The 17,859-nt window shown below is 44.7% G+C and overlaps 1 protein-coding gene across 1 annotated transcript in view; it reads left to right on the top strand.

The window, feature by feature from the left end:
• The first annotated feature begins 12,595 nt into the window (after window positions 1–12,595).
• IGF2R (insulin like growth factor 2 receptor) overlaps window positions 12,596–17,859 on the top strand; it is a 133,347-nt gene continuing 128,083 nt past the window's right edge. The window contains exon 1 of the mRNA XM_015137631.3: window positions 12,596–12,915. Coding sequence (XP_014993117.3) covers window positions 12,767–12,915 — 149 coding nt within the window. The 5' untranslated portion in view covers window positions 12,596–12,766. The remainder of the gene's footprint in view (window positions 12,916–17,859) is intronic.

The following is a 17,859-nucleotide window of genomic DNA, read 5'->3' as shown; positions in this document are numbered from 1 at the left end:
GGTTAATAATTACTGCTGTTTTCTTTCCCCTGAGTTTTATCTTAGGTGGGTTGGGAAACTCTAGCTAAGAGAAGTGATAGTTTGTGATCTTTTTTAATTATGGAGAAGGATGAAGGGTTTTCACTTTCAATGGAATATGTGTATCAAAGGCATGTGCATACATACAGTTAATGTGACTGAGACCCAGGGACGACTTGGGAGGTAGTTGGTGATTATTTCACTATTACTGAGTTGTAATGGTAGAGTTTTACAACTTGCATGCCATGATCACACATGTTTTTCCATTTAGATCTCATAACTACCCTTGGAATAAGGTTTTCACTTAGGATGCCTTTAGCCAAGATAACAAATGACCCAATTCAGAGTTAATAAAGAGAAGCTGGAAAATTTTTTAGCTTACATAAGAAGTCCAGAGGAAGATTCCTCTCTGCTATTCTGGCCATCAGATTTTTCCTAAGGCTGGTAGTACAGTGCTAGTCCTAGCTGGGCCTGTCTGCTTCCTTGTCCATGCCCAGCGTAGAGAGAGGCCAGCTTTGTGAAGCAGCATTTTCTTAAGAGCGAGGATGCTGATTTCCCAGAAGCCACAGGTAGTTTTCTGCTCGTGTCTCATGGGCACAGAATGGCTTAGGCAGGCCTGTTTCTATACTAATATGGCCCCGGGGCTAGACATCTTGATTGGCTTAGACTCATTAGTTGGGATAAATAGATGTTGAGCAGTCAACTACAATGTCCTCTACATATATCATTTTCTAGATCAGAGGTTGGCAAATTATAGCCTTTGCACCAAATCTGGCCAGCTGCCTGTTTTATAAATAAAATTTTATTGGAACACAGCATGTTCATATGATTGTGTATTGTTTATACCTGTTTTCGTGCTAGGATCACAGATTGAGTGGTTGTGACAGAGACCAGATGGTCCACAGAGCCTAACATATGTATTATCTGTCCCTTTACGGAAAGTTTGTTGACCCTTGTTCAAGATGAAGAAAGTGGAGTTGAGGTTAAACAACCTGTTCAACATCAAAGAGCTGGTAGACAGAGGCTAGAGTCTAAGCCAGAAGCCCAAAGCTCTCTCTGCTACCAGCTCCACTGGGAGAATTTCTTAGGATAGGCTTGCATGTTTTGTGATGTGTGCCAATGCTGCCTTTTACACAGAGCAACACTGACATAGGCCTGCTGAAATTAATATGTCCATAGTGATGAATTCAGTTCTTAGGAACTGAAATTCTACATGTTAATGTGAATAGAGGGATAAGGAAGGGCATGAGAAAATGAAAAGGATATTTTATAATTTATCATAAAACATTGGACACTCCATTTTTAAAAGACACACAAACACCAACTGGAATAAGATTTAAAAATTTTAATAAAGGCCGGGTTGAAATTACAGAATTACAGATTTTCTTTCTTTTCTTTTTTTCTGAGGCGGAGTCTCACTCTGTCACCCAGGCTGGAGTGCAGTGGTGCAATCTTGGCTCAATGCAACCTCTGCCTCCTGGGTTCAAGCGATTCTCCTGCCTCAGCCTCCCAGTAGCTGGATTACAGGCACACACCACCACGCCTGGCTAATTTTTGTCTTTTAGTAGGGGTTTCACTATGTTGGCTAGGCTGGTCTTGAACTCCTGAACTCAGGTGATCTGCCCACCTTGGCCTCCCAAAGTGCTGGGATTATAGGCATAAGCCACCATGCCCTGCTGAAATTACAGATTTTCAACAGATAACTTCACACAGATTGAAATTTTGATTCATGTTTACCTTGATGAGTTTAATTCACAGAAAGTTTTAAAAATGAAGTTAAAAACATGAAATGAATATAGTATTCACAAAAAGGACACATGTGTAATATCTGTTTTTTCTTTTATTATGCAGTCAATCCCTGCTCCCCAACTGTACTTCTTCAGCCCCTCACCTACCCCCCATCTTTCTATAGTAGTTTGTCTCCAAGGTGGCCCAAGCCCCTCTGGCCTTCTGGAATTCATACCCCCATAGAGTTTCCTTCCACATCATCTAAGAGTTGCTCTATGACCAATAGAATATGGCTGGCATGATGGCGTGCAATATCTTAAAAGGCATCACAGAGTCTACCTTGGTTTCCCGGCTTGCTTGCTCTGGGGAAATTCAGTCGCCATGCTGTGAGGATGCTCAGGCAGCCCTGTGGAGAGCCCCCTTGGAGAGGCACCAAGGCCTCCCACCAGCAGATGCACTAAATTGCCAGCCATGTGAGTGAGTTCATGGGAAGCAGTCCCTTCAACCTTATCAAGCCTTCAGATGACGGCAACTTTGGCTCGCCAAAGAGGGTGTGAGAGATAACAAGTGCTTATTGTTCTTTTTAGTCATCATGTTTTGGGGGTAATTTGTTATGCTGCCATAGGTAACCAATATTGACATGCTTGCCTCATCACATGATACTCTTTTTCTTTCATTTTTGGTCAAAAGTGATGGTGGAAGAAAGAGGCAGGCAGGTCAGAAGGAAGAGTTAGGGATGAAATGGACAAAAAAGGAGGCTAGAAAGATGTCAAATGAAGGGACAAAAAGGGGGAAAAAAAGAGTCCCAGATTTTTCAGAATAGCACACGTTCAATTTTTCTGATAACAATAACAATAGGTAGCTTTTATTGAGCACTTACTAGGTGCTCGGCACTGTGGTGGTATCTACAAGCATATTTTCTTTAAGGGATCAGGGGTTCTATTTTTTTTTTTTTACTAAAAATATGCACCTTAAAGGGAGGAAGTAATAAATATGAGGGGTAAAAGCTGGACAATGGAGAACATTGTAAATAAGGCTATACAGAAAAAAAAAATAGTATGGAACTTTAAAATTTGGTAAAGAAAGGGGAAACTTGAAAAGATCTATGTGTGTATTATGGATATGAAAAAGATATTCTTCCTCTTTTCCTTCTTTTAGCCATTTTTCATTTGTTCAATAAATATTTGTTCTAGGTACTAGGATCCAGCATTAAGCAAAATGCAGTAACCCTGGGGCCATTTCCTCTTTTTCAGAGGATGGCATCACCAAATAGTCATGGTGCCAGAAACCTGAGAGTCATCCTAATTCCTCTTTCTCCCTACCTCTACCACCAATCAATGCTGGGGTCCTGGCAAGCGCCTCTTGCTGTTCTCTGTCCCATTGCTGCTACCTCTCCTTCACTGGGCATTCATCATTTCTCATCAGCTGCAACCATTTCCCATGGCTGCTGCAACAATGTGCCACGAACTGGGTGGCTTTGAACAACTAACATATATTGTCTCACAGGTCTAGAGGCGGAAGTCCAAAATCAAGGTCTGAGTAGGGCCATGCCTCCTCTGAAGGGGAAGAATTTGCTCCAGGCCCTCTCCTGGATCCCCGGGGTTCCTTGGCTTGTGCAAGCCCAACTCCAGTCTTCACATGGTGCGTTCCCTGTGCACGTGCCTGCCTCATTACGTGATGCTCTTTTTATAGGGACACCTGTCATGTGGGATTAGGGACCCTCTCTAGAATCATCTCATCTGAACTATTACATCTGCAACAACCCTATTTCCAAATAAGGTCACATTCTGGGTTACTAGAGATTAAGACCTCAACATCTTGGAGGGAGTGGTCACAACTGAACCCATACCACCTACGTTATGGCACAGCCCATCAGCCCACAAATCTTGAGTCCCTATCTCCAGTAATCCCCTCACTGCTCCCTACACCTGTCCTGCATATGGTGGGCAGTGTGATCTGCCTAAAATGAAAACTGGATTATGTGATTACTCAGCTAAAAAGCCTCTCAAGTTTCATTTATCTTTAGCAAAGCACAAAGTTCCTTAAAACCTGCCCTGTGCTTCCCTCACTAGCTCCATCTCCCCAACTCTTTCACTTTTACTTGTATTTCAGTCACAAAGAACCAGACACATTTCCCAGAATCTGTCACAGGCCCCATTCCAAGGCAAGCTTTCTCCCATTTTCATGCTGTTTTTTGCTTTTTTTTTTTTTTTTAACTAAGTTCTCTCCCCCCACCCCCACCTTTGCCAAACATTGCCCCTTACAAGACTCAGCTTAGATCATTTGCTTTGGGAATTCCTCTCAGATTCCTCCAGACTGAGTTAGAATTAGAGGTGTTCTCTGTTTCCCTTAATTATCAACCTACTCATCAAGTTGAGTTGTAAATAATCTATTTGTCTCTCTTTTTAAACCTGTCAGTCCCTCCGGGGAGGGGCTGTGCATCCCCTGTCTTTGTATTCCTGTGCCTTCTTGTCTTTGCATCCCTAGTGCCAGGTATGTTATTGTCTTAGTCTGTTTGTGCAGCTATAACAGAATACCTGAGACTGGGTCATTTATAAAGAACAGAAATGTATTGGCTCACAGTCTTGGAGGCTGTGAAGTCCAAGAGCATGGTGACAGCATTGGGTGAGGGCCCTCTTACTGCATAATCCCATGGCTTAAGGCAGAAGAGAGCAAGAGACAGTGAGAGCAAAGGATTAAGAGGCCAAACTTGCAGGCTCTAGGCCTTTTATAATGCATGAAGGTGATGGCCTCATGACCTAAACACCTCTCATTAAGCCCCATCTCCCAACACTGTTGCATTGCGGTTTAAGTTTCCCACACACGAACTTTGGGAGAGTTCATATGTTAGAAACTTAACATATGAACATAGCAAGTATCAATTAAAAATAAGTATTCAGTATATGTTTGTTGAACTAACTTTACTGCCTTCTCTTTGAACTGTGCTTTTGCAGAGTGCAAGTAGAATAGAGAAAGGTGGTGGTTTGATAAGCCACCTCGTTCTTGTTGCAGTTTCATGAGAGAACTTAAACTATATCTTGCAAATACAGATCTAATGGGTTTTATTTATTCTGAGCTCTTTGACTCTGCTGGTATGGAACTTTAAAAATAAGGAAACTGAAGCACATATAAAGGACACTGTACATTTCCCTATCTTTTCACTTACATTTCCCTATCTTTTCACTTACACAAGCTGATCTTGGCTCCCCAGCTGAAGAACTTAAGTAACGAATGTCTCTAATTAATCTGTAGACTTTTCTTGTAAACACCAACCTAAAAGTGCTATTTTTGCTAGTATCCTTCACATCACGGCCACCACCATCATTTCCACATGTGCTGAGCTCCACATAGTCCCCAAATGGTAATTCACCGAAACTTTCTCTTTCCGCTTGGCTCCTGTAAATCCCCTTGGTTCTCTTTCTATGTCTCTGCTTGTTTTCTAGTGAATTTTCTCTTACTCATAACTGTGGTCTTCAAGTGTGGCAAGTTATGCTTTCCAAAGATGGCCACACCTGGATATTTATTCCATTTCACTTTTTCTTCTTGTGATGTGAGTAGCCCTCCCCCACTGAGAGCTAGAGTCTAGGTTTCCTCTTCTTGAAGCTGGGTAGGGCTTGGTGACTGTCCTGATCATAATGGCAAAACTGGTGTCCTGTGATCCAAGGCTGAGTCATAAGAAGCATATAGCTTCCACCTCGCTTACTCTTCCTTCTCTCTCTTTCTGCTTGACTTGGAACTCAGCTACTACAGTTGAAGAAACTCAGGCCACATGTGGAGGCTATATGTAGGCATTCCAGCTAAGGTCTCAGCTGACAGCCAGCACCAACCACCAAATGTGCAAGTGAAAAGCTTTCAGATGATACCAGTTTCCAGCCTTCAAGTCTTAAAGCTGAAGGCCCAGAAGTCATAAAACAGAAATGAGTCATTCCTACTGGGCCCTGTCTAAATTTCTGATCCCATTAATTCTCAGTAGTGAGAATTAATAAATGGTGGTTGTGTTACACCACTGGATTTGGGGGTAATTTATTACATGCTGATAGACAGTTAATACCAAGAGTCTATTTTCTCTTTTGTTCTCTCCCTGGCAATTTCTTTCACTATGCCAATGTCTAGTTATCCTTCTCTTCACCTTCCTCCCAATGTCAACTCTCCCATCTTTGCGAGCGCCTCCCCATAATTACGTCAAACGCAGGCTTCCTGCCTGTGTCCAGTGTTGCATTACCAGTTGTCTAGTGGTCACCTGTGAATACCCAGACTTGCTATTGCGCAAAAAGATACTTAGCATCTTGCTCCTCAGATTCATTTCTCTTCTGTTCTCTCTGTTCTCTGGACTCAACCTACCTATCTAGAAGCACTGATCATCATTGACTCTTTCTTTCCTGTCTGTCCTACCCAACAGGTTGCTAAATGCTGCACTGGGTCAGCTGGTATGCTTTTGGCTGCAAGAAATACAAAGCCAGCTAATTACGGTGTGGCAGTTTGGGAGTTTGGTGTGGCAGGAGGTAGAAACAGGGGAGTTTTAATATAAATAATCACTAACTATGAGAGAGGAGTAACTATAAGATATAAGAAAACACTACATAGTCCCTCGGGCTGACGGAGAGGACTCAGGGAAGGACAAGCATTCAGATCTGAAGGCATTCAGATCTCATGGGAAAGAGTTTAGTTCCATTTATTGGATAGCAGACTGGCCAGGCTGGAGCTGGTCTGCACTACTATGCAGGTTGGGGAGGAGATGGTCAGCACCTCATGGTATGGATGTCCTGGGAACAGCAGGAGAATCTCTTCTGCAGTTTCCCTCCAGTGTCCTCTGTTCAGAAAGCTTAATGTCATTTAGTTGAAAGGAGAACTGCTTAAAAGAATTCCTTTGTTTATCACAGAGCATATACTAGAATGTGCATTCAAAGCAGAGAGGCAATACATTAATAACACACACACATGCCTTAGGAATATTTATTTATTGTGTCACAAAACAAAAGATCAGACACAAGAGTTTTGGTGAAGTGGCCCAGTGTCATTCAGGATGCTGACGTCTTCCGTGTTGTGCCCACTGTGTTGGCCACATTTTCCCTCACAATTACGAGAGGACAGCAGTTTCATCTAGAAATTACTGCATCCAGAAAACACAAAAGGGGAAGGGATTTCTCTTTTGCATCTCTTTATATTGGAGAGAAAACATTTTTGCAGAAGATCTCAGGAGACTGCCCATCGAGTTCCATCATCAGGACTGGGTCATATGCCCTTGCTCTGACTGTAAGGATGTCTGGGAAGTGAGAATCTCGCACCCGCAGCCTCTGGTGGAGGTGGGCTTTGCCAGCAATCAAGGGCATGAGATGCCTGCAGGAAGGCAGCCAACCACACCTGCCTCATGCTCTAGACCCATTCCCCTCTAAATTTCCATGCCAAAGCCTTAGGGCATTACCTTTGATAGTTATGTGGCCAGGTGTTAACTAATTGGGAACTGGGTGTTTTTGAAGGACACAAGGCTTCCTACTGTCGATTCTGTCACCTTAATTCTGATACTTTTAATAAATTAGCTTCCAGTCTATCTTAAAACCGGATGGATTTTCCTGACGTGTCACCGTAAACATCTCTTTCTCATTCTCCAAATCTCTCAATGAGGAGGCAGTTTATGAGTTAACAGCATGGGCTTTGGTCCCAGATCACACAGCTCACATCCAAGCGCTGTCACTTACCAACTGCATGACCTTGGGCAAGGTATATAATTTCTTTATGACTGAATTGCTCATCTTTTCAATGAGGGTAATAAAATTACCTATTTGGTGGGATTGGTATTAAAAGTAAATGATATAACACAGGAATGGCATTGACAGAGTAAGCCTTCAGTATGTATTATTGTATCTGCTGTTATTGTTCCCTACTTCATATCCAGCCAAATCTAAGCTTATTAGATGACCATTTAAGATCCTCTAGGAGCTGGGCACAATAAAAATTTCAAACTTATATATGAATTGACTATGTCCTAAACTGTGAGCTCCTTGAGGGAGGGATTATATTTTATAAGCCCAGGATCTAGCACAGTTTTTGGCCAAAAATAGTTTTTCTTTATTCCCATGTGACTTTTGCTCAAGCAAAAGGCCTTGTACAGAAAATACAGCTTCTGTATTTTACCATGGCCTTGCACTTGCTGTTCTTTTTGCCTGCAACGTCCTTTCCCTAAATTTCCTCCTATTCTTCCAGATTCACTCGAAAGCAATCTCTTTCATGATGAGATCTCTTTCCCAATTCTCATTCTGAAAAATGTCAAACCTACAGAAAAGTCAAAAGAATAGTACAAGAGCACTGATATACTCTTCATCTCCATTTGTGATTGCTAATATTTTTAACATCTGCCTGCTATCCATACATATATTCCTTTTTTCCCCTCCAATCATTTGAAAGTTGCCAACATCATGACACTTCACTTTCAGCATGTATCACATAAGAACAAGCACATCATCTATATAATCACAGTAGCTTTATCTTACTCATGAAATTTAACATTGATTCAATATTATCTACTGTACATTTTTTCTTGGCAGTTTATGATCTTAGGAATCAAGAAAAGCCTACAATGAATCGCAATGTGTTTTGAGGGTCTTTTGGTAGAATCATGCTCCTTTCTGGGTGTTCTAAAAAGTCCCTGGGTCTTTGGGGTGAGATTCTGTTTGGGTTTCAGAACAATACGTGCATGCCATCAGTTTGACAGCTCATGGTTTGTGTTCCAAAGGGGCAGCTATTAGTGTTACCTGCCCCTGCTATTGCTCTTGACACCATGCGGGGATATCCTCAGTAGCTGCTATTTCTGTCCTTGGTCTGTCATTTGAGCTTGTGCTTCCAAAGTCAGGCCAAATGTCAGGTGCAGGAAGATTGGGTCACCACAACAGGGCGGCGGTTGGAGCACCTGGATGCCAAGCCTGGATCTGTCCTATCAGTTGAGGGACATTTGTATTCTTGGCTATTTGTGTTCATAGGCTGCCATAACAAAGTACCTCTGGGTGGCTTAAAATGACAGAAATTGTCTCACACAGTTCTGGAGGCTGGAAGTTCAAAACCAAGGCGTTGGCAGGGTCACACTCCCTCTGAAGGCTCTAGGGGATAATCTGTTCCATGCCTTTGTCCCAGCTTCTGGTGTTGCTGGCAATCCTTGGTGTTCCTTGGCTTGTAGATGCATGGCAGCCCCATTCTCATACGGCTGCCTTCTCCTTGTGTGTCTCTCGCCCACTTCTTGTAAGTACGCCAGTCATACTGGATTCAGAACCCACCCTACTCTAGTGAAACCTCATCATAATTTATCTATAAGGAATGACCCTATTTTCAAATAAGGTCACACTTGAAGTACTGGGGGTTATGAGTTCAACATATCCTTTTAGGGGAAACAATTCAGCCTATAACAGGGGGTCTTAGGCTGACATCTGCGAGTCTCTACTTCCTCAAAGGTTTTTCGGAAAATTTAAATGAAATAAAGGAGAATTATGCCCTATAGTATTTGACTTTAGAACAGGAGTCCCCCAACCCTCTGGGCCTTGGACTGGCACTGGTCCGTGGCATGTTAGGAACCTGGCCGCACAGCAGGAGAATGAGGGCATTACCGCTGAGCTCCGCCTCCTGTCAGATAAGTGGTGGTGTTCGATTCTTACAGGAGTGCAAACCCTACTATGCATGCGAGGGGTCTGGGGTGCACCATCCTTGTGACGCCTGATGAAACCATCCCCTACAACCCCCCTCCGCCATCCGTGGAAAAATTGTCTTCCATGAAACCAGTGCCTGGTGCCAAAAGGTTGGGGACTGCTGCTTTAAAGTGTCTTATATATGATTTACATAAATATTTTCCAGTGGTCTCCAAATGTCCCTTATACCTTCCTATTTTTGAGTCTAGGCTCCAATTAAGAACCATGCATTGCATTTCGTCATGCCTTTTTAGTCTCCTTTAATTTAGGACGATGGTTCTCAAACTTCCATGTGTATGAGAATCTCCTGGAGAGCTTGGTAGAGCAATATCCTGGGGCCCATCTCCAGAGATTTTGATTCAGTAGGTTGGGGCAGGACCCACGAATTGGCATTTCTAACAATCTGGCAGGTGACACAAAAGTTGCTTGTCTAAGGACCACACTTTTGAAAACCACTGATCTAGAAGAGAGGTTGGCAAACTTTTTCTGCAAGCTTTTTCTGCGGAGAGTCATATGGCAAAATACATTAGGATTTTCAGGTCATACAGTCTCTGTTGCAACTACTCAACTGTGTCATTGCAGGCAAAAGCAGCCATAGATAATACATAAACACATGGGTGTGGCCGTATTCCCACAAAACTTTATTTACCAAACAGCTGCCTTACCACATTTGACCCACAGGTTATTGCTTGCTACGAGGATCTACAATAGCACTTCCACTTTTTTTTTTGTTTTTTGGAGGAGAGTTTTTTTCAGAGTATTAATATTTTGCAATAGTCCAGTTCAGTTTTCTTGTCATATGTTTCACAATTTGAAGTTGATTGTTTTGTCTTAATTAAAGTTAAACTTGGCAAGACTACTTGTGATAGTGTGTACAGTAGGGAATAACTGTGAAAGACTTTGAAATGGACCCAAAATATTAGTGGTCAACTGTAATGGAATGCTAGTTGTTGTCTAGTACACTCCTTCCTGTTATCTGATTCTATGGGGTCTTGTGCCTGCCATTGTCTTTGAGGTATTTTACAACTCTGTAACTTGTAGAATAGTGATGGTAATATATATGATTTTTGTCTTTAGAAATGCAAATTGTGTCCATTGGGTATGCAGCTGTTTTTTGACCTATGGCTACTGACCAATTTTCCAACTATAGGCAATCTTTCAGCATTCCTAACTGCCTGAATATTTGTTGGATTCTCTTTGGCTTTTCCTTTGAACCAGCTGTGACATGTTACTGGTTCTCACATTAATGAATGAACTAAGGAATACCTTTGATACATGTTCATTCCACATCTGAGTTATGATTATACCATCTTTTAAATATTACCCTTTTGCATTTTTTATTGCATCACTTTAGAAAGCAGAAAATGGTAGTTTTTAAAAAATTGGTGATACTAGCTTTAATCATTTGATTAAGGTGGTTCTAACAGATCTTTCCATTGTGAAGATGTATTTTGTCTTTTTTAAGGAAATATACTTTGAAGGTGATACTTTGAGACAAAGAGAATATTCTGTTTCACAATAATTTTTCACCAGATGGTTTTAGTACTTACTGATGGTCCTTGCCTGTATCCATTATAACACTGGAGTTGCAAAACGCAAACCTTTTTCGTTTTCTTTTTTTTTTTTTTGAGACGGAGTCTCGCTCTGTTTCCCAGGCTGGAGTGCAGTGGCGCTATCTCGGCCTACTACAACCTCTGCCTCCTGGGTTCAAGCAATTCTCCTGCCTCCCGTGTAGCTGGGACTACAGGCGCGTGCCACCACGCCCGGCTAATTTTTTGTATTTTTAGTAGAGATGGGATTTCACCAGGTTAGCCAGGATGGTCTCGATCTCCTGACCTTGTGATCCTCCCGCCTCGGCCTCCCAAAAGTGCTGGGATTACAGGCATGAGCCACTGCGCCCGACCACCGCAAACCCTTTTTCGACGTCCACAGTTCACACCTGAGCTCTCCCTTTGAATCACTACAACACTTCCCTTTCTTGGGCAATATATGACTAGCACGGCAGTTAGGTCACAGGCCTTGGGTTCAAACCTCGGCTTTTTCACTTACTACCTGCAAGACTTACTAGTTATTTAATTTCTCCATTCCTCACTTTCCCTATCGGCAAAACGGGTGCAATAAAGGCACCCCTCTCAGAGGACTGTTAGGATTAAATGAGCTAAATTACAGTGTCAGAACACTTCAGTACTGGGTACATAATTACTTGCTCAAGAAATGTTAGCTATTATTGGGTCATGATTATTTATATGTGTTTGAATTCCAGCTTTACCACATCCCAGAGTGTCTTTGAGTGAGTTACTCAATATCCTTGTGCCTCAATTCCTCATCTATTAGAAGGTTCCCATCTCATAGGTTTTTAAAGATTCACGCTTACATGCTTAGCAATGTCTGGTATGGAATAAGCACTAAAAAAGATGAGCTTTTATGATGATGATGATTACTCTTTTCAATCATGATTATTTTGTATCTTAGCTCTGAAAGAAAGTGAATTTTTTAAATTCAAGACTTTTAGATTCATCGTACTACTTTCATTGTGGCTAGCTCATGGCCATCCACATAGTGAATTAATAAAGCTTTGTTGAGTGGCACTTGCTTGACAGCCACACTTTTGTCCACTCTTTCACCTTGCTGTATTTGTGCTGCCTTCCTTGCTGTAGGAAGCCCATGCTTGGGCAGTAACATTCCCACAGAAGGTCTGAGAGGCTCTGATGGGCCAAGGTTGTAAACCTCCATGATGTGACTCGATGGGCAGTTAAAGTGTGTTCCCACCCCCCACGGATCCGCTGCCACGAGAGTGTGCGAAGGCATTTACCTCCATGCCACTTTGATCCAAGTTCTCTATTTTCCCCTACCCGTCGGTCGAGGTTGGGAACAGTTGCTGTAAGCTGGGAAGCACCCGCCACAATCCAGCAGGGCGCGGTGGGAGGGGAAACTGAGGCCCGGCCAGGCACCCGCGCCTCACCCATCCCGCCGAGAAGCTCAGGCCCCGGGAGGCACCTGGCGCCTGCGCCCCGCCCGCGTCGCTTCCCGTCCCGCGCGTGCTGCGCTCACGTGACCCGGGCCTGGGAGGAGCCGGGGCGGGCGGGGGTCACCTGAACAAGGGAGTCACGTGAGCGGGGGGCGGGGGTGGGGGGCGGTGCCGGGCGGCTGTCACGTGACGCGATTCCGGGGCCGCCGCTGCCGCTGTCGCTGTCGCCGAGCCCAGTCGAGCCGCGCTCACCTCGGGCTCCAGCTCCGGCTCCGTCTCCACCTCTGCCTTTGCCCTGGCGGCGCGACCCCGTCCCGGGCGCGGCCCCCAGCAGTCGCGCGCCATCAACCTGGCGCCCGCCGTGCAGCCTGTGCCCGGCGCGATGGGGGCCGCCGCCGGCCGGAGCTCCCACCTGGGGCCCGCGCCCGCCGGCCGCCCGCAGCGCTCTCTGCTCCTGCTGCAGCTGCTGCTGCTCGTCGCGGCACCGGGGGCCACGCAGGCCGAGGCCACCCCGTTCCCCGAGCTGTGCAGGTGGGTGGCCCACCCGGACGCAGGCTCCGCTCGCGGTGCCCGGGGCGAACGGCCGGCGTGGGGGGCGGGGAGCGCTCGAGGAGCTCCTGGGGTCTCCAAGTCGCCTCCGGTCCGCGCCGGGTCCGCCCCGTTCCCAAGGGAAAGTTGCCTGCGTGGTGTCCGGGAGCCCCACCGGGTCCCGTGCGCGGGCGGGGGGCGCGGGGGGCGCGGGGGCACACGCGGTCCTGGCGTTCCTGGAGTCCCGCGGCCGGCCACTTGTGGCTGTCACTGAGTCGGGGGCGGCTTTGTGCGGAGTGGCCGCCCCCGGCCCTCGGGGTCGGCGGCTGCCCTCGCGCGGCCGGGTGTCCGGGAAAGTTGGAGGCAGGAACTCCACTTCGCTTTGTTCCCGCTGCGCGTTTGCATCAGAGTTTCGCCAGCGGGGCACCGTGAGGCCCCTTGGTGTGGAGAGGCTCACCGGGGCGTCGGAGCCCGCAGGAATGGTCCTGGAGTTGAGTGTTTGTGGTTTCATTTGCTGATTGATTTCCCCCCGTGGGCTCATTTTCTCTTTAAAGTAGTTTTTTTTTGTTTGTTTAGCAGGCGGTGACTTTTGTCTTCTTTAGATTGGGGGCAGGGGGGTGTCCTCCAGTGTGAGCTCTCAAGACTTGACCCTTCACTTTTCTGAGCCCAACTTCCTGCCTCGTTGCTCACATGATGTCATTGTCTCCGGGGCGGATTATTCTAGTGGATCTTGCTCTGGGAACCATGATTGTATAACCCATCAGTCCCCTCGAGGGCTGTGCATGTCCCGCAGCTGCCAGCAGTCCAGGACCTGGGGAACTTCGAATTTCAGGAATTTTCTGACCATTCTTTTCTGGAATGTTTAGGGTGATGGAAAATTCAGCTTTTATTTACTTTTTTTAAACTTTGGTAAAAAGGAAACAAGATGAAAAGTTCTGAACAGACAAGTTTCTCCCTTGGCAATAACAAGTTGCTTTTCAGAATGAAACAAAGTTGAGCCTACTTTGGGCTGAACGTGGAGTTTGTGGTAGGGTTTATGGGGGTTCTTATTTTTCCTTTGCATCAGAGAGAGTTTTATTAGCACCCCTGTGTTCAGAACATGCAGAAATTATTCTAAGGAGGGTGAGGCTGATCTCACAATAGAAACTCTTTGGAAAGGCCCGTATTTTTTATTCTCGCTTTTTTGGAAGGGGAAGGGTGGATGGAGGGAGAGTTTGTGACAGTGTAGTTTATAGACCAGTTAGCTACCCTAAGATACACAGTTACTCCAGTAACTAGCATGATACAGAGAAATGGTGGCAACTTAAACCAGCTCAGGCTGAGACCAACATTTGGAGGAAGGCATTTTGGAATACTGGCTTCTGTGACCAAAAATAAGTTAACTCGCCTGGGCGTGGTGGCTCATGCCTGGAATCCAGCACTTTGGAAGGCCGAGGTGGGCGGGTCACTTGAGTCCAGGAGTTGGAGGCCAACCTGGGCAACATGGCGAAACCCCGTCTCTACAAAAAATATGAAAATGAGGGCCGGGCGCGGTGGCACACTCCTGTACTCCCAGCTAAGGGAGGCTGAGGTGGTAGGATAGCGTTAGCCTCGGAGGTCGAGGCTGCAGTGAGTTGTGATCGAGTCGAGTTGCGCTCTAGTCTGGGCGACAGCGCAAGGCCCTGTATTAAAAATAAAGAAATAAATACAATGAGAAATTAACCCAGCTGACTTAGTGAAGTTGAAGTCTTGGTCCTGTTAACAAATTGAAATTTGTTTCTTCACAGTTAAGATTAAGGTTGGCTTCAAGGTCAGACTGATGATACTTTGGCGGATTAATGGGGCCCTTACTTTTGCATTAGTTTAGTCATGGCAGTGTCTTGAACCTGTGTTCACGAACCTCGTCTCCAGGTGGAACACGACCTCTTGGTCCAGTAGGAATGGACTTTGTATCTTAACATTTTTCTGGCCACTGTCACATGTGGGCATACTTAGCAAATGCCGAAGAGGTTTCTGAGGTTGATGTGCATTGTGAATATAAGAAGATGTGCCCTTTGTAGTCTTAGAATACCTTCAAAGTTGTGTGTAATTTTTCTGCCAGATTTTCTTAGGACAGCAAACCTGCCAGTCATTTCAGAGATGGATTTTCACCCACCTCTTTCCCTGTTACTTCCCTGTAGTTGCACATGCAGACTTCTTCATAGCCACTTGCAGTCTCTACTTTAAACCCAACGTGTGCAAAGTGAACTTCCTGTCTGTGCCTGTTTTATAATTTTTTGAAGCAGGGTCTCACGGCGTTGACCGGGCGTGAGTGCAGTGGTGCAGTCATAGCTCACTGCAGTTGTGAATTCCTGGGCTCAGGCAGTCCTTCCGCCTCTGTGTAGCTGGGATTACAGGTGCATGCCACCCCGCTTGGCTCATTATTATTATTTTTTAAATTTTTAATAGAGATGAAGTCTTGCTGTGTTGCTCAGGCTGGCCTCGAACTCCTGTCCTCAAGCAATCTTCCTGTCTCAGCCTCCCAAAGTGTTGGGATTACAGGCGTGAGCCACCATGTCTGGTTTATATTCCTGTTTTAAATTGATACCTCTCCTTAAATACTTTTTGAAAACTTTTTTTTCTTGGGACAGGGGAGGTGTCAGTCATCTGTACTTTTATGAGATAAAATTGGCTAAAATTTCCTTAAATGTAGCATGTAGTTGAGGAATAGGAAAGTAAGTCAATTTTCTTTTTTAATTTGATACAAAAAATTCTACGAAGTGTCACCACAGTGTGATGTGTTAAGCTACATTTTAATTTTGTTCCTGGGCATCAGTTTGCTGAAGTGTGAATAATTCTGCCAGGTCTCCAGTGTGAGCATGAAAAGTTGAGTCCTACAAATGTCCCCATTTGTTTTTGCTGCTTGGTCACATGGAGGCAGTCCCAAATGTACAGAAGGATCACATTCCAAATGTTTGTATATTGATCGTTTCAAACGTGGAATGCGTTTTTCCATTGATAGTATTCTTGTTCATTGTTGTATGGTCCCCAGAAAGTCATTATCCTTGCAAAGGTTTTGGAGCGCCCAGACACCATATGGCTTTAACAGAATTCTAGCCGTAAATTCTCATTGTCTCTAAAAGATGGAGTTGGATTTCCAGGAAAACAACCTCTCCTCCCAAGCCCAGCTCTCTAGAATCTAGAGAGAATATTTTTCTTCTGCAGTCGCTTAGACCAACAAGAGGGACATCCGGGCCTGCTTCAGGGGTGCCTGCCAGGCACCTTGTGGGGGCAAAGCGTCAAGGTGACCTTTGGCTCTAAGCACTCCTGGGATGGGGTGCAGTTCCTGGTGCAGTTAGTAATTGGGAGGGATGAAGGAGACAGCACCGTTTCAGCAGCAGCTTTCACTGTGTCCACGCATGTGGAGGGGCCTGCCCTCTGTGAGTTGTGCATTGAACAGTCAGGCACGACAAAGGCAAGTTTCCCCAAGTGTATCTGGCTTGAAGCAGTGCTTTAAATAAGTGCTTGGTTTTTGGAGAGACTCAGCAAAGTGTTAACTGTCAAGTGGATTACTGTGCCAGGTGATCCCTGTGCTGAGTTAGAAGTTAATGATTCTTATGTAGGTATTTCTTGGGAGGTGATATGCTAGTACAAAGTTAGTAGAAAATGTGTTTCCTGAGGCTAGTGTGATAGGCTGTGGGACTGGCCTATGGAGAAGACTTGGGGCAGGAAGGAGTGTCTGAAGGTCAGTGGGGGCAGGAACAATAGAGCAAGAAGAGAGGGCATTCAGGAGGAGAGGAGCAGAGGCCAGGCCATGCAAAACCAGCAACAGTGTCTACAGTGACCTCAGCTTGTCAGTAGCTTTACTTATTACCATATGCTTTAAACTTTGTAAAATGTCATATTATATACGTAATACGCACGTTTCCAGCCTTTAGTTAGGCATTAAGATGCTTAATGGGTGAGGTCTTAACAGTGTGCATTAATGATAAAATAATGCATTGGGATGGCTAGATTTAGGTAGTTAAGAACTTTAAAATTTATACAGAACAAGTTTTCCCCAAATTGTTTAGGTATAAATGCTAGAAAGTTTTTACTATGTTGAGGACAAGAGAATAATGAAGCCAGCTGGGAGTTGAGGTTGGTTTAGTTACTGTCTCTAAGGAGATTTTTTTTTTTTCCCCTGTAATTTTTCCAAAGGAATAATGCTTATATGTCTAATTTGGGCCACATGTTAAACCTGGATCACATCCATTTGTGTGTGTGCATTTCTTTCAATGATAAGTGTATGTGGATGCCTAAGGTTGTTAATTATGGTTACATTAGATCTCATGGATTAATTCTCAGAATGGCATCCTGGCAGATTCCCAGGAAATGAGTGCCTGAGTTGGGCCTCGTATCTTTTATCAGCATTTTATATAGAGAGAGATTTTTAAAAGATGGGGCTGAGAGAAATAATTGAGATGTTCCCTTCTCTATTTTGATCTTGGTATATGAACTATTGTATTGGGGAGAGAGTTGAGCAGGCTCTAGAACTGAGCCTAGTGGCAGAGAGCAGCTCATCACTTTGAGGTGCTGTTCTTTTTCTTCTTCCTTTTCTTCTTTTGATTGTCCTAGCCATGGAGAGTTCTTGCTAATGCCCTAGCTGGTCGTGAATGGTGTGTGAGGAGGTGGACGTGGCTGTTTGACTTTATGGGAACCGCCAAACTGTAATGCTGAATTACCATTTTGCAATTCCACCAGTGATGTATGAGAGTTCCAGTTCTACATCCTTGTCAACACCTGCCAGTCTTAATTTTAGCCTTTCAAGTGGGGTTGTAGTGGTATCTCAGTGCGGTTTCCGTTTTCACCTCTCTGCTGACTCATCAAGTTGAGCAAGAAGGGAACATCTTTTCTTGTATTTATTGGAGTCCTGGGTGATGTTCACCATCATCACGTGCTTACTGTTGGGTATTTTTTGCAGCGTCCTTTAAAAATCATATTTTGCCC

This window comes from Macaca mulatta, chromosome 4 (assembly GCF_049350105.2).
Source record: "Macaca mulatta isolate MMU2019108-1 chromosome 4, T2T-MMU8v2.0, whole genome shotgun sequence".
Lineage (NCBI taxonomy): Eukaryota > Metazoa > Chordata > Mammalia > Primates > Cercopithecidae > Macaca > Macaca mulatta.
This window is presented reverse-complemented; position numbering and strand designations above follow the sequence as displayed.